Here is a 17,456-nt window from a genome sequence, read left to right as displayed (position 1 = left end):
AACAGTTCAACATGAAACTCTGTGAGAGGAGGGTGTGCAAGGTGCCATGGGCTCAGAAGGGGCGGCAACTGACCTCAACTGGATAATGAGAGATTTCACTGTATGGGGAAACTCTGGCGGTACTTTGAAGCAATGGTGGCTCTTTGAAGTGCCCAGAAAACAAACCACAGACACAGAAGCCAGTCTCAAAGGGTGTCTGCTTTTCCATTGATTTTCCCAGACACTTACAAAAAGTGCCTGTTTCAGAATTAGTGCTCAGTATACATTTCTGAGTGTAACGTACAAAATACATGTATTCCTAAATAGATCTTCCTTTAATGTGGAAGTCAGTGATTTATTTATACTTTTGCTGTAACGTTTTGAACTACCTGAAAAAATACTATAGATAGCTGTGTGTACTTACTAGAAACAAAAAAAAAGTTATATTTTTACTAGGTGGGGGAAGGGGGGTGGGAAGGGATAAATTGGGAGTTCAGGATTTGCAGATACTAACTTCTATATATAAAATAGATAAACAACAAGGTCCTACTGTATAGCACAGGGAAATATATTCAATATTTTGTAGTCACCTATAATGAAAAAGAGTATGAGAATGAATGAATGATATATGTATGACTGAAACATTATGCCGTACACTGGAAATTGACACAACATTGTAAACTGACTATACTTCAATTTAAAAAATGAATCAATATATAAAAAGAAAAAAAGAGAGAGTTAGCACCTGCCATGTGCAGAGTTGAGTGTCAGGACACCTAGCACCATGAAGAGGTCAGGGAAGGTAGCTGGGAAATTCCTTCCCTCACTTGTTCATGCTACGAGCATTTTGTGAGAGTCTGCTGTAGGCCAGAAGCTAAAGAAGGCAGGATAAATACATTTTGAAGTCTCAGCCCCAGAGGACTGATAGGTACTGGTCCTCCTGTGTGAAATGGCCTTCCTCAATGTCTCGGGGGCCTCCAAGAACATGCCGTCAGCACTGTGGACCAGACAGCTCTTTGGCGTGCGGGACACTGCAAGGTACTCAGCAACACTGCGTTGGGCTCATCAAACTGCGGGAGCATCTTCCACTTCCTGGGCCAACCAATAAAGGATCCCGGAGTGTTCAAATGCGTCTTTGGGAATGCTCAACTGTTTCTGGTTAAGAATCGTATTTGGCCAAAATAAAACCTGAGCTTAACCTGACGATGAGAGCAGCAGTTCCCCAAGAGAAGCAGGGAGGGGGACTCAACACCACTGCTGCTTCTGCTCTGATTGCTGTTCACCGAAAGCCGTTCTATGCAAAACCCGGGATTATTAGAAAGTTTTGGCACTTTTGAAAACTGTATGCTATTCATGTCATCTGAAGTCTCCGTTTGGGGGCAGAAGGGACCAGGAGAATGATCGCAAGTGAGAAGGTGAAATTGGCATCAGAATTTCACAATGTCAGCTGGTGCCGCTGGGGCGGACTGCTCCTGTCCCCCCGGCCCTTCTCTCTCTCTCTCCATTGACCTCTGTCTACATGTCTGTTTATCTGTAATCTGCATCTAGCTATCTACACATACATAAATATTTATGAATATGCAGTCATTTCGCAGGAGTGTGACAAGTACCATTTATACACTTAGCGGGTGTTATGTTTCTGGTGAAGGACTGAATAATAGAAGACACACTTTCCTCTAAAGCTCACAATTTTTCTGTAAATATGAAATTCACAAGCCCCACTGGTAACCTTCCCTTATTCCCAGAACTTGCACGGTGTAGCCACATAGCAGGTATTAGCGACACTGCACTGAACTGAATGTGTTAGTGTCTTTCATAGGGGCGGCTAGATCTTCCAAATCCAGAATGTTTTATTTGCGGTTCAGCGCCAGCCGGTGCTGTAACCAAGGCTGCACCAGCGATGGTGTCTGCACGTGCTGCTCTCAGCCGGTTTCTCCATGATCCAGGGGCCAAGAGCTCATTTACTAAATCAATACCTCGTACTTATTAGGTAAATACAGGGTAAGCTTCAAATTTAAGGGCATTTGAAAAGACAGGATCCCTATGCCTTCCCTTTTAAAAAAAATTATTAGCTTTTGGAATAGAGAAATACATTTTTCTCTTCTCAGCAATAATTACTTTCAAAATTAGGTCTATCATTTAACTTAAGTATGAAAAATGCAGGTGTTTATATTAGTATCATGGCTCACTGAGAGGCTGGCTGAGAAGACCTGTTAGCCATTCACCGAAATGGGAAATGCAACAGAAATTCAGTATTTCTATACAAGTTCCCTATCTCTCTATATATGTCTCAATTTCTCTCTTCTTTTTTCCTTTTTCATTAGCAAATGGAGGAAAGTTTCCTTTATTTACATTCATTCAGGGTATTATTTGTAGAAAAATGAGTGTGTATTCAAGGAAAGCCACGGAGTAATTTTACTCCTTTACACGTCACAGATGTAAACTGCTGTGTTTGTGTACACAGAGCACTGTGTGAATTTCTAGGATGCATTTTTAATTAAATGGTTATTTCTAAGAACTATATTTATAAATAACTGAGTTGGAAATATGTTTTAGATCCTAATTTATGGAATAGTCTCTGATTTCCCTTTATTCCTTAATAGCAGTTTCAAGTGTAACCTGAGGGTCCTAGCCAGGAATACATGCTCATTTCTGCTCTTCCAAGTTAATTATTTTATTTCTTCCTCATTTGGCAATATTTTATATGGCTTGCAAAACGTGTCTCCTGAACACATAGCATAAGTCTTGATAGTAAAGATGGTTGTATATTAACATTTAAAATAGGCACCCATCCGCCTACCATGAAAGATTTAAGGAAAACACATCTACTAATGAACTCGGTTTTTTAAAGTGTGTATTTATTAATTATAATGTTTTATGATTCTTCAATAAAATACAAATATTCAGATAATCCAGACCTGTTTATTTAATTTTTCTTCAGTAAATATATTGGCTTAATAATAGTGATTCATAGAAAAAAAATACCACTTTCGTTTCTGTTTTTGGATCTATCACATTTAATCTTAAAGAATTCATAAATATAATCAACTAATAAGGCCCCAATTTGAAGGAATAAATAAGCCCTTGTGAAAAATTGAACATTTACACAGATGAGCTTTTTGATAATTTTCTCCTATGAATGCAATATTTTCTAAAACTCACCTTTTAAATGCAGCATTTTGTTTTTCTTTTAATTTTATTTTATTGAGTTATAGTCATTTTACAATGTTGTGTCAAATTCCAGTGTAGAGCACAATTTTTCAGTTATACATGAACATATGTATATTTATTGTCACATTCTTTTTCAACATGAGCTCCCACAAGATCTTATATATATTTCCCTGTGCTATACAGTATAATCTTGTTTATCTATTCTATACATATCTGTCAGTATCTACAAATTTTGAACTCTGGCCAAAATAAAACCTGAGTTTAACCTGAAGATGAGAGTAGCAGTTACCCAAGAGAAGCAGGGAGGGGCAGGTGGGGTTGTGACTCAACACCACTGCTGCTTCTGCTCTGACTGCCGTCTGTCCCTTCCCACCCGCCTCCCCACTGGCAACCACAAGTTTGTATTCTATGTCTACAAGTCTGTTTCTGTTTTGTATTTATGTTAGTTTGTCTTTTCTTTTCTTTTTTTTAGATTCTGCATATGAGCGGTCTCATATGGTATTTTTCTTTCTCTTTCTGGCTTACTTCACTTAGAATGACATTCTCCAGGGACATCCATGTTGCTGCAAATGGCATTATGTTGTCATTTTTATGGCTGAGTAGTATTCCATTGTATAAATATACCACATCTGCTTTATCCAGTCATCTGTCCATGGACATTTAGGATATTTTTAGCAGCTTGTTTTTTTTTTTTTTTTATTGAAGTATAGTCAGTTACAATGTGTCAATTTCTGGTGTACAGCACAATGTCCCAGTCATGAATATATATACATATATTGGTTTTCATATTTTTTTCATTAAAGGTTATTACAAGTTATTGAATATAATTTCCTATAGATGCAACATGTTGCATTTGTCTTCAGGAGTGAGCTTGGAGAGGCTTGAGAACTGGTACTTGGCAGCCCAGGGTTTTATCAGTGCCTTTGCTGCCACACTTAGAGCAAATACTTCAGTAATAACTGGAACATGTGCCCTGTTAGGAGATTTGTTGTCATTGCACCAAGTGGACTGATTGATTTTAGCACCTTTTTTTCCCCAAAAAGATCTTGGATGATAAAATCAGATTAAATATTACCTGGGAACATGATTTTGAGGACCCTTGATTGCTATAGATTGGTGAATGTATCTTTAAAATGTAATGAACAGAGATTTTAAAATCTCCCCAAATTATGATTTTCAAAGTATGAAAGATCCACTCATCAGATGGACCACAGCTTCAGGCAGGTCCGGTTGGATCTCATCAGACCTGAAATGGAGCTGTTGATGATCAGAATAAAACGCCCCTCTGCCTGAGACTTTGCTTCCTTCATGTGAAGGGAAACTGATGTCCAACAAACAGAAGGCTTCCATGTGAAGACCAGGCAATTCCCAGCATCTGTCAGGTCATTCTAAAGACATGTAAGTGGATATGAGAGAATAATATGGAATTAAGCAGCATAATTTTATGATAATATTTGTCTTTGTATAAATTTACTCTCTTAAGGATTTTTATTAATTCTTGAGAATTACTATTTTTTAATCTTTGCACTTTTGTTCCCCCTGTGGAAAATTGTAAGATTTATCAGCTAGAAAAAAACAGATATGGATATGTTTAATGTCTGGCATTCATCATGGTTCTTGTCTAGTTCAGTTTCCTTAGCTGCCTAAGTCACCTTGGAGAACAATTCCTATAATTAATCAGCCATTCATCTGTCTATGTATTCACGGAGTGACTGTCATCTAAGCACCTGAGAAATCAGATAGAGGGCTAAGTGTGGAAAACAAAACAGTGAAATAAATTCTTTACTTCTCTGTTATTAGTCAATTATACTTCAAAAAATTTGGAAGTGGGAAAAAAAAGTAAGAAATGGTTTTGGGAAAGAATGGTTTTAGTTTAGTGTACTTTTCTGGTAATTCTATTTATTAGCCGGGTAAGTTTTAAAAGTCAGGGAACATTCCAAGTCTCATTTATTATGAAGGAGTAAAACATATGATGTTTAGTGTCCATTCACTCATTGCAATTTTAGGATTTTATAAATCCTACTCAAGAAAGCCGTGAGTGAGAGTGTTTGTGTGTGGAAGGCAAAGAAAACCCACTTTCGACCTTGAACACATATGTATTTGCATTAATCTTGAGATAAATTTTGATGATCTAAAATGAACGACTCTGCATAATTGAGTAAGAGGTCAGGACCTCCTCACAGAAACAGAAGCTCAGAATTTCCATAATCTGGGTTCTGCTTTAGTGGGCCTCCCTGGGGTGGGATCCATGCTTGCGAGCAGGTCCTATGCTTCCAAAGGGTAGTGGGTTTGGAAGGTGTTGAGAAGAATCAGCAAGACCAAAGAAGATGACCACAATTTACCAATAATTTAGGGGATAAACTAAGAAGAAGATATCTTATATTTTGATATACCTGAAGTATTAAAATATTTAAGAGAGTCATGGAATAAAATGTTTCAAAAACTATTTGGAAAGCCAATCTCATAATTAAGAAGATGACATAAAAATAGCTCTAAGCTTTTAATTTAAGTATTTATGAATTCCCTCTAGATAACTAGTCTCAGGGCTGCTGACTTCTTGTTTTCCAACATTTTAAAGAAATACTTAAAATCCAAGCACTCTTGACAAAAGGTTAAATTATGATGGCTAGTAGAAAATATTCAGTACATGTTATAATGTATCTCCTACTGAAAGGAAGTCTTGAGGCCTCACCAATGTCAAAGTTGCTGAACAGTTTTCTTAAAGGCCTTGTTTTAGACAGGGTTCCCCAGAGAAACAGAAACTAATTCAAAATCCAGAAGTCCAAAATCTACAGAGTAGGCTGGTGGGCTATGGACCCAGGAAAAAGCTGATGTGGTAGTTCAAGTCTGAAGTTGTCTGCTAGCAGAATTCTTTCTTTGTCTGAGGATGTCGGGCCTCTGTTCTATTTAAACCTTTGCCTGGTTAGATGAGGCCCACCCACAGTATAGAGGGCAATCTGATTTATTCAAAGTCCACCTGCTTGAATCTTAATCTCATCCTAAACTACCTCCAGAGAAACATTCAGAATAATGTTTGACCACATGTCTGGACATTGTGGCCTAACCTAATTGACAGATAAAATTAATAATCCCAGGCCCTGACTGCTGTCAGTAACACCTATGACACTCATGTCTCTAGCCCACAGAGGGCCCCAGATCTTGAGCGTGGTTAGAAAATTCCCTGCGTGGAACAGTAAAGTGACCAAGGAGAGAGACAGCATTATCACCCTCTGTCTTAGGTGGAGATATCCAGACGTGGACCCTGAGAAGTGATTCACTGAGGAAGATTGAGAGGAAGAGACACTTAAGGAAGTGGAGAATCAGAGCAGAGAAGGGAAAGAAGTCAGACCTGGGTGGATGTGGACTGATGAGCTGCAGAGGTAACATCAGAGACGTAATGTGTAACCTGACATGTGTCAGGGTCACCGTGCTTTCTCTCTCTTGCTGCTGAGTGGTCTGTCTTCGGCCAAGGGCTGCTTCCAGGGGGTCATGCAATCTCAGTTCCTTCCAGATCTCTGAACGCATCAGCAGAGAGGTCTCCTGGGTCTGAAGTCTTCCTCCAAAGAAGAACTGCAGATGTGGGACCTTTGGAGGTGCGGAAATGAACTTCTAGGCCCAGGACGGAGCCACTCCTGCCCAGGATACCACAACAGCAAACTGAAACTTTGAGGTCACTTTTGTGTCCCTGTCCAGCAACCTTGACTGGAAATGTGGGCTATCCAGTCAACCAGTCTCCAAACATCAGCACAGCTCTGGGCTCTCTACAGACAACCCCCAACTTACAATGGGTCAACCTTTGCATTTTCTGCTTTATGGTGCTGTGAAAGCAATACACATTTAGTAGAAACCATACTTTAAACTTTGAATTGTGACCTTCTCCTGGGCTTGTAATATGTGGTACAATACCATCTTGTTATATTGGGCAGAGGCAGTGAGCCAAGCTCAGTCAGCCAAATGATCACGCAAGCAAACAATCCATATACACCTACAATGGGTCTGCACTGACACACGGTATTCTGTGTTTCAGTCCCAGTACGGTACCCCATAGACTGCATAAGCTACTCAACACTCCATTATACAGTAAGCTCTGTGTTAGCTGATTTCACCCAACTGTAGCTTAATGTAAGTGTTCTGAGCACGTGTAAGGTAGGCTGGGCTCAGGAACGATGTTCCGTAGGTTAGGTGTATTAAGTGCATCTTTGACTTACAATATTTTTAGCTTACAGTGGGTTTATTGGCACATGACCCCATGGCAAGTCTAGGAAGATCTGTCCTTATTTCCCTGTTTTCTACTCATTTTCTGTTTTCCTTCCATATTCCTTATTCTTTCCTCTGTAAAAGCATGCCACTTTCTTCCTTGTGGTTCTCCAAGTGGACAACATTCCCATCAAGACATATCAAATAAAGTTTCTTTGCATCACGTAAATTGTATTCTTTAATCATTTTAAGAGAAGTAAGAACACACACTTCAATTACAGGGAAACAAAGATACGGTTCTGTGAGATTCTGGAGCCTTGACTACATCAGTAACACATCTCCCCCAACCCGCCCCCAGTCCCCCTCCCACCACACATGCAATCTTCATCTTTGAGGTGAATCTTTTTTTCCCCTAGATGAAGAAAAATGATATTTTCCATATCTTATGTAAAATTCTGAGTAAAAGTTGCTTCGTCTCCTACTCCGAAAGCCCTACCATTCCAAGCTAGATTTCCCCCACCCAAACCTACACCCATGCAGAAGTCCAGTGTCCATCACTGCCACTGCCATGATCAGCATTCTCAGCACTTATGCTGAAATCTGCTACAGTTGCATTTTTCTGAACCTTTTAAGGCCAAGAATAATTTAGCATAGGATAACATTTCTGGCTTTTGAATCATTACTTCTGATCTACAAGACCTTGCTCATTTTGAGGTGAAGGAATTATGCAAATCTTCACTCAGTACCATTAGCTTTTATGTTTCTTCCCCTGTGACTGTTCTTCTGCTAGAAATTCAGTTGTTTTCCAGTTTCACCTTTTCCTATTTGGTTTGCCAAGGAAATTTCTACCTTCTTAAGCTTCTAAACACCAACCTTCTCAACAGAGCAACTACGACATGAGTTAAGCATTCAGGGATGCTGTGTGTGTGTGTTTGTGTGTGTGTGAATCTGGTGTCTGCATCTCTGTGTGTGTTGTTTATATTTGTGCATGAGCCATTAAGAAAGAGATTCTGAGGCATTCAGTCAAATGAGATAATGAAAAATGATGGCTCTCTCTACTATCAAACCACTGAAAAACTCAAACACTTCCAAAATACATTAATTGGCAAAATAACTAGAATGATGATGGCAGTCATATGATAATTCATACTTTCAAAGAGCTTTTTTAAAATGACTAATTGGACTCTCAACTTATGCTACGAAATGGCTAAAGAGGTGATGATTATTAATTCATGACATGTAAGAAGACTGAGTAGGAGCAAATTTAAATAAATCGCTTGGGGATCCTTACTGAGCTAACAGTGGGTCTAGAACTAAATGTGTCCCCAAACAGCTGCATTCTTAACACATCCTTACCTTTTTTTTTTCCTTCTTACTTTTTTCCCCACATGTTTTTATTTCTGATTCTCTTTCCCAGACCTTTAAAAGAATATATTGCCTCATTTAGAATTTGAAGATCAATCTTGGTAATATGTGCTTATGGAGGCTAAACTGGCTTAAAATAAATAAGGTTAGAAACAAAACTCTGGCCCATGGGCATATGACACTTATCATGCCCAAGCTGATTTTGAAGGAACCCCAAGAAAATGGGGATTTCTAAGGGCACCTGTGACTTAGGGAGGTGATGGAGGGGACGTTACACCCTCCACGCATTTCCCACCTCCAAGATGCCCTCGTGGCTGAAGAGCATTTAGTTTTCTGTGTTAGATTAATTAAAGGATTTTAAATCTGTGCTGCTCAACCCATATGCAAGCACATCTGTGAAGAAACCTCGTTATGACTGCCTTCTGTTTATTCCTGACAAATCTGCTGTTGTGCAAAAGAAAATGAGTCATCAAGTTGCCTATTTGACCCGAGCTGGGTACCTTGTCTGCTGTCATTAGTGTGTGACAATGGGGACCCATTACTAGTTTGTCACATTTAGCCTGTAGGGACAAAAATTGCAGGTGTGGTAGGATGCTATAAATGAGAGAGCACATATTAGAGTGATAGCCTGTGCTGTTATATGTCTTCCCGCTCTGGATTAAATCCAATGAAACTGGAATTTATCCCAAGATGAGACACCAGGGCTGCTATCTATAAAATGTCTTAAATTAAAGACTCGCAGACATAGTCAACAATCTTATGGTTATCAGGGAAGGGGGTGGGAGGGGATAAATTTGATTGTCTGAGATTTACAAATGTTAGCCACTATATATAAAAATAGATTTTAAAAAAAGTGTCTTCTGTATAGCACAGGAAACTGTATTCAATATCGTGTAATAACCTTAAATGAAAAAGAATATGAAAATGGAAAAAAAAATGATAGTTTCTGTTCTGTACAGGAGTTTAATATAAACATGGTAGTATCTAATCACATAGGAAATTAACAACTAGCTTGTCAAGTTTTTATATTCACACATCCAATGTCTACCATAGTCTAGAAATATGAAATTTGGGATTGCTACTTTTTCCTAAATAACTAAATCCTGGTCTGAAATCCTGTCTGAAAGAACAAAAAATTGGCTTTGGCTATTATGTTGATAAAACAAGCTGAGACATTAAAAATTTCAATTTAGAGAGTTTTTTAATATTTTTGGTGCATTACTGCTTGCATCCTGTTTCTGCTTCCGGGTTTAATTTACTTCTAATTGAAGTCTAACTTTAAGTAATTCTTTCAGGAAGGGTCTCTGTGTGGTAAGCCTGCAGAATTTTGTCAGCATATACTTTTATTTAGACTTGTGCTTAAATTGCACTTTAATAAAGTGTACAGTTTTGGAGAGAGGTGACGTAAAGGCAGAGTAAGAAGACGCTGCTCTCGCCCTCCTCCTCTGAATGCACCCAAATTACAACTAGGTCCAGAGCAACTCTCTGTGAGGATGAAGACCAGCAGAAATCTTTTCCACAGCTAAAGACATAAAGAAGGAATCAAAATGAGACACGTAGATGGGGATGAGACAGGTACAGTCAGGACTGAAATTCCACGTTGGGGACCCACAACAGGAGGAATGTTACAGTCTTAGAGGCCCTCCCCAAAGAATGAGTTGTCCAAGCCCCACGGGAGGGTCTTCAGCCTGCGGCTCCTGCACCAGGAACACCTCATTTAAAAGCCAGCAGGGCTTGTGTGTGGAAGGACAGGAGGGTGACGGGAGACAGACTTCACTCGTAAAGGCCACACACAAAACTTCACGTGCTCTGAGTCCCAGGGCACCAGCAGGCATCTGAAAGGAGCCTGGATCAGACCCACCTGCTGCTCTTAGGAAACCTCCTGAAGGGGCAGGAGGAGACTGAAACCCCCAGGGGATGGAGATGCCAGTGGCAGCAATTTTGAGGAGGTTGTTCGACAGTGGTAACACCAGCACCGGCAGAAGTCACTTTAGAATTCTCCCTCTGACCTATTAGAACTCAGGCTTACCTGCCCACCACAGGCTGTCACCAGGCCTGGACCACCCCAGGTTACACAAACATCCATGAGGACCCAGCCTCTCCCCGCAGTGGGCTGGCACCTAACCCAGGCCCCCGGATATGTGGGGATCCAGTCTTCCATCAGTTGGCCACCACAGCTCAAGGCTCCACCACACCACACAGCCAACTGTATGGGAAAGCTACCCTGCCCTCCCGTGGGCCCATAGCCAAGGCACGGCCTCACAGCCAAGCAGGCCAGGGGAGCCCCACCTGTCAGTCAGCCCCACCACAATGGAAGGGTGGAAGTGTACGGTTCCCTGTGTAAGAACTAAGTGTGCCTCTGGGCCCACAGGTTGTCCCAACAGGAGATTAGATGATGCAGAGGAATGGGTCAGGAGAATGGAGACATCTCCAAACAGAAAAAAAAAAGAAGAGAATTTAAAAATAAGGATAGTTTAAGAGCTTCCCGATATAGTATAATCATACCAACATTTGTGTTATAGGGATCCCAGAAGGAGACGAGAGGAAGGGGCAGAGAACATATCTGAAGAAATAATAGATGGAAATGTCCCTAACCTGGGGAAGGAGACAGACATCCATGGCCCATGTCTGAGAAGCAGAGAGAGTCCAAAGCAAGATGAACCCAAAGATGATACAAACAAACGAAAAGATGTATCTTGTTCAGCATAAGGAATGCAGTCAATAACATTGTAATAACTGTGTGGGGACAGATGGTCACCACACTTGTCAATGGTAATCAGTTCATAATGGATGCAGATGCCAAATCACTACGTAAAACACTTGTAACTAACATAATACTGTACACCAACTACATTTCAATTAAAAATACATGCTTTTGTGTTACCAGTTTCCCTGAGCATTTTCAAGATATCATACACCCTACTGATGTTGACTCACGGCCCAATGCCAATCTAAGTTTTATATAACACTTATTTCCCTCTGACAGTTTTATTTTTCAATTAATAGATTTTATTTTTAGAGCAGTTTTAGATTTACCAAAAAAACTGAGCAGAATGTACAGAAGAAAACTCATATCTCATTCTCCATCCCCTACAATTTCCCCTACTGATGACATCCTACATTAGGGTCGTACATTTGCTGTAATTGATGAACTCATATTGATATATTATAATTAACCAAAGTTTATAGTTTGTATTAGACATTATACTTTGTGTGGTTCCGTTCTGTAGGTTTTGACAAATGCATAACGTTATGTACTTACCATTACTGTATCATTCAAAATAGTTTTACTGCCCTAAAAATCTGTGCTCCACCTATTCATCTTTATCTCCCTCCCACCTGAGCCCCAGGTAACCACTGATCTTTTTCTTGTCTTTTTTTTTTAATTTTATTTTATTGAGTTATAGTCAGTTTACAATGTTGTCAATTTCCAGTGTAGAGCACAATTTTTCAGTTATACAGGAACATACGTATATTCATTGTCACATTCTTTTTCACCGTGAGCTACCGCAAGATCTTGTCTATATTTCCCTGTGCTGTACAGTATAATCTTGTTTAGCTATTCTATATATACCTGTCAGTATCTACAAATTTCGAACTTCCAGTCTATTCCTTCCCACCCCCTACCCCCTTGGCAACCACAAGTTTGTATTCTATGTCTATGAGTCTGTTTCTGTTTTATATTTATGGTCATTTGTCTTTTTTCTTTCTTCTTTCTTTTTTTTTTTTTTAATTCCACATATGAGCGATCTCATATGGTATTTTTCTTTCTCTTTCTGGCTTACTTCACTTAGAATGGCATTCTCCAGGAACATCCATGTTGCTGCAAATGGCATTATGTTATCATTTTTATGGCTCAATAGTACTCCATTGTATAAATATACCACATCTTCTTTGATCTTTTCCCTGTCTTTTTGGTTTTTCCTTTCCATAATTGCCAAATAGTTAGGATCATACAGTATGTTGCCTTTTCTGACCGGGTTCTTTCACACAGCAATAAGCATTCAGAGTTCCTCCATGTCTTTTCACAGGTTGCTAAGCTCATTTGTTTCCATCGTTGTATAGTAAGTAATCTATTGTATGGAATAATTTTGTTTGTTTGTTTTTAACCCATTCAGCTATTGAAAGGCATCTTGGTTGCTTCCAGTTTTTGGCAATCGCTAATGCAGCTGCAATGAATACTGATGTGCAGGTTTCCTGTGGACATATGTTTCCAATTCATTTTGAAAAATACTTGAAATATGATTGTTCAAAATTATGGTATATTATTGGCTGGGAGCTGCTCTAACAAAGTTTAAAAAAAAAAAACTGAGTGGCTGAGAATGATATAAACTTATTGTCACACAGGTCTGGGACTCCCAAGTCTAACATCACAGTGTTGGCAAGGATACACTCTCATGAAACCTGTAGGGGAAGGACCTTTGTTGCCTCTTGTGATGGTGGCTTCCAGACAGTCTCCGCAGTCTCCGGTGTTCATTGGCTTCTACATGCCTCACCCCAACTCGCCAGCTTCACATGGCCATCTTCCTCTGTGCATGTCTCTCTCTGTGTCCAAATTTCCCCTTTCTATAAACACATGCTTTATGTTAGATTAGGGTCTACCCTAATAACCTCATTTTAAACTTACTATCTCTGTTAAGGCCCTATTTCCAAGAAACAATCACAAATGACCGTAAATATAAAACAGAAACAGTCACACCCTCTGACACCTTCCAGGTCAGGGACCATTCGGGAAAGGACCAGCAAGGACTGACCCCAGCAGGTGACAGCAGGCTGGGCCTGTTCACCGGCAGTTTCTTGGCTTCACACCCACCGGCTTTGGCTCTGGGCCCTGCCACTCGGTACCGTGGCCTCAGTTTCGGGGTCCCCAGCCTGACCCCTGAGCCCCCTCTTCGGCTCCTTCCAGGGGAGCTGGAGCTGCTGGCTAGAGAGGTGCCAGCCCGCAGCCCTGGAGCGTTTGACCTGAGTGGGGTGGGGGGCTCTCTGGCCGAGGCTGTAGGGAGCCCCCCACCCGCGGCTGCTTCGACCCCAACCCTGACTCCGCCCACGTGGAAGATGCCCAAGTCCTTCCTGGGGCCCAGCGCAGCCCTGGTCGACCTGGACTCCCTGGTGGGCCGGCCGGGCCCCACTCAGCCAGGAGCCAAGGCCTCCCACTCCTTCCTGCTGACCGCATCCCCGGCTGCTGGCCACTCCATCACCACCCACCTCCAGCCCGCACCCCCTGTGATGCTCACCCTGAACCAGCTGCCTTACAGCCCCGTGCCCCCCGGTCTCTGCAGCTCCAGCAACATGCATCTCTCGCCTTGGCAGGGGCCCTGGCCTGCCCCCCATGATGCCCCCAGAACCCCCAGCCCCCAACACTAATCCCTTTCTCCTACAACCCAGGGAGGGAAGGGACTTCCCCCATTTCTGCTGCCTGGGCGACCATATTTGTGAGTGCATGTGAAGCGAGGAACCCCTGCCCCCTCCCAGCACCCTTCTCCCTCCTGGGGCCCACTCATACCACACCCTCTTCCCATGCCCTCCACCCCGCCTCCCCAGAGAGCAACTGGGCATGGGGGATGGGCAGGGAGCTGGCCAGCGGAGGACCCGTCCCATGGCATTAGAAGGGGGAGGGACAGCTGGCGGTCCCCCCACCCACTCCCCGTCCCTCCATCTCCTGACTGGTCCCTCAATCAGTGTTTGAGCCTCCTCCTCCCCTTCTGCATCCCTCAGTGAATCCTTGGTGATGATTTTGGCAATTTTGGGAATAAATGGCAATTCTCATGGGGGAAAAAAAAAGGCCCCATTTTCGAATAAGGTAATGGTCTGAGGTACAAAGGTTTCCTACTCCAACATATTTTTGAGTGGGGTGTGATTCAGCTCACAACAGTCTGCCCTTTGCTCACTTGCCCCCCCCCAAAATTCATATCCTTCTCGTATGCAAAATACATTCGCCACATAACAACACACTCAAAAGTTTTAATAATTCTAGTATCAGCTCCAAGTCTAAAACCTCATTTAAACCTTATTCACTTAAAGTCCTAAATCTTATTATCTAAATCATCCAAATGAATTGTAAGAGACTTGGGGGTCTGATTCATCCTGGGAAGATGCTTTTCTTCATCTGTGAAGCAAGGATAACAAGAGACATTAAACAATGATGAAAAAAGCAATTATCCAATATTTGTCGTGACTCCGAAACGTATCAACACCTAGTAACAGGAGTTTGAAAATAAATGAAGGAAAAACCGACAGAACTAAAATAAGAAAGAAACAATGCCACACTTCCACCGTTATAGTTGGAAACTTCAACACCTCTTTTCACAATCAATAGAAGTAGAGGGAAAATTAGTGAACGTATAGAAGATCTGATCTAATTATTTTTCCAGTGGTTTCCAAGGAAAAAGTGTAACGTAGGGTACATGACATATTTGATTTCATACAAGACTTTGGATTTTTGCAATAAACACACAAGTGTTATGTAAATTGAATGAAAAACAGAATTTAATTTGAAATGTAAGTGTGGGGGAAATGGGCACACTCTTATTAATTACTAGGAACCAGATAAACTGGATATTATGTGAATCTATAGAAAAAGTTTCTCCTTGAACTTTCTGAGTAAATGTTACTGCTTTGGTATTTATAACATGCTTAGCTTTTTTGTTTGTTTTTAATTATCTTTACTAAAGAATACAGATGAGAAACAACAGGACACATTTAAATAGAGTCATGATTTGGTAGAAACTGATTCTGGTCATTGATTTTATTAATTTGTTTTTTTAAATGATGAGGGAAATACATACAGTGAAATTCCAGAGAGATCAGGGTTTAGGGTTGAACTTTTGCAGGAAAGTTCATGAATGCTCATCATTTATAAAAGAGTGATTTGACCTCTGTAAACTCTGTTTTCATCATCTCTAAAAACAGGATAATAACTTTACCTCTTTGCTAGATTGATTTAGCAGGTTATAAAAGATAAACAGTGACAAAGCCCATGGCCATGTTCTAGTGCATAACGCTCAATAAATAACAATGGATGTCATTATTATCTTCCAGGAATTATATCAGACGCTGGGGAAATGAACCATAATTAACACCCTATACAAAGTCTCAAGAAACCCAGCGGGAAAATGTCCTAGTGAAAAAATGTTATGTAACCGCATTCTAACCAGGTTATTAAATTGTAACACAGTAACTGTGTTTGTAGAAATGTTAAATGATAACAATTTTAGAAACATTGTGGAAACCTTCATATGATAAAATATGCAGCTAAATGTGAAGGTAGAAAAGAAAGGCGATTCCCTTATGTATGTTCTCTCATACCATCTATATAAATAAAGTTTTTCTTGAATATGTAAAACATGTTAAAGGGATGAGATGTCATCAATGTGGTGAGAAAAAATTTCCAAGATACATTGTTATGAAGCCATAGAGATACAAATAATTTGCTGCTGATGCTGCCATTTGAGTAAAATGAAATACACACTCATTCACACGTATGTGCTTATTATTGGAAAGATATGTAAAAACAACATAAACAGTGCTTGTCCTTGAAGAAAGATACCAAGTTGCCAGGTACAGGAATAAAAGGGAGATTTGCTTTCCATTGTAAACCCAAGATACTTTCCAATTTTTATACTATGTCTATTTAGAATTTTAATAACATACTGAGTGAATGAAAATGTAATATTGGAAAAAAGTATTTGGATGTAAAATGTATAGAGAGTAGTCATTCAATAAAGGCTAATAAAATTTTTAAAGCAACTTAATTAACAGTATCATTTAGTTAAGGAGCTTCTTCTGAAGAGTCATCGATCAGTCAAACTTTCTATTAATTACTATCACTTCTTCCCAAATTCTTGGTGAATTTCCAGAACTTTGTTAGGGTTTCAGAAATATTCACTGACCTGCATACAAATCAAAAATATTTATCAAATGCCTTCTAACTTTCCAATATTTCTAACATTTCGTCCACCTTTCTTAGTGTTTGCTAAGCTCTGAATGACATTCTCTGCTTCCTTTAAGACTGTGCTATCCTGGGATGAAGTGGGGGTTTCTGAGGCTCATAAATCCAAAGATTCTACATCAGTTAACCTTGCAGAGAGCACAGGTGTTCCCTCACCTGGGTCACCTAGACCCTGAAACTGAGATCAGCCCTGTTATTTTCACTGCTGTAACACATATATATTTGGTCTCTCGGACTTCTCCAACATTTTAGTTTGGCTTCCTTCATGTCACAACATGTCATTAATCTGTTTTATACATGTGGATTGTCTCACAAGTATATATAATTTTTTTTTTTTTAATTTTCAACCGAAAGCTCACTGGAGCCTCCGAGATCACTAGCTATTTTAAAGTCAGTTGTTAAACAATTTGTAGCAGACACAGCTCAGGTTGCCTACTACATACCTGTTTTCTCTTTGGGATAAGAGAGCCCCAGTTCTAATTGAGGTGCATTATGCTTTTCTGAAAACACGCTTTCTTCCAGCCCATCTGTCTGCAGGTATGGCTATGTTACACGGTCCTGGACAGGCTGCGCCTCAGTTGTCCAGGGCTCCAGGTAAATATTCTTGGGGGTCTCTGTCTATCTAAATAGCTTGATTAAAAATATATTACAGAGATGGAAGGATATAGTTCAGTGGTAGAGTGTGTGCCTAGCATGCATGAGGTCCTGGGTTCAATCCCCAGTACAGCCATTTAAAACAAACAAACAAATAAATAAATAAATAAACAAACCTAATTACCTCCCTCCAAAAATTAAA

At 40.2% G+C, this 17,456-nt stretch overlaps 1 protein-coding gene across 1 annotated transcript; it reads left to right on the top strand.

The window, feature by feature from the left end:
* Window positions 1-928: 928 nt before the first annotated feature.
* On the top strand, window positions 929-14,440 carry LOC116663847 (epsin-1-like). Its single transcript, XM_032480807.1, is given in 3 exon segments — window positions 929-1,017; window positions 13,353-13,974; window positions 13,976-14,440. Coding segments are annotated over 3 exon segments (894 nt in total). The 3' UTR covers window positions 14,159-14,440.
* The last annotated feature ends 3,016 nt before the right edge of the window (window positions 14,441-17,456 follow it).

Source organism: Camelus ferus, chromosome 5 (assembly GCF_009834535.1).
Source record: "Camelus ferus isolate YT-003-E chromosome 5, BCGSAC_Cfer_1.0, whole genome shotgun sequence".
In the NCBI taxonomy this organism is placed as follows: domain Eukaryota; kingdom Metazoa; phylum Chordata; class Mammalia; order Artiodactyla; family Camelidae; genus Camelus; species Camelus ferus.
The sequence above is the reverse complement of the archived record's forward strand: the minus strand, read 5'-3'. Positions and strand labels throughout refer to the sequence as shown.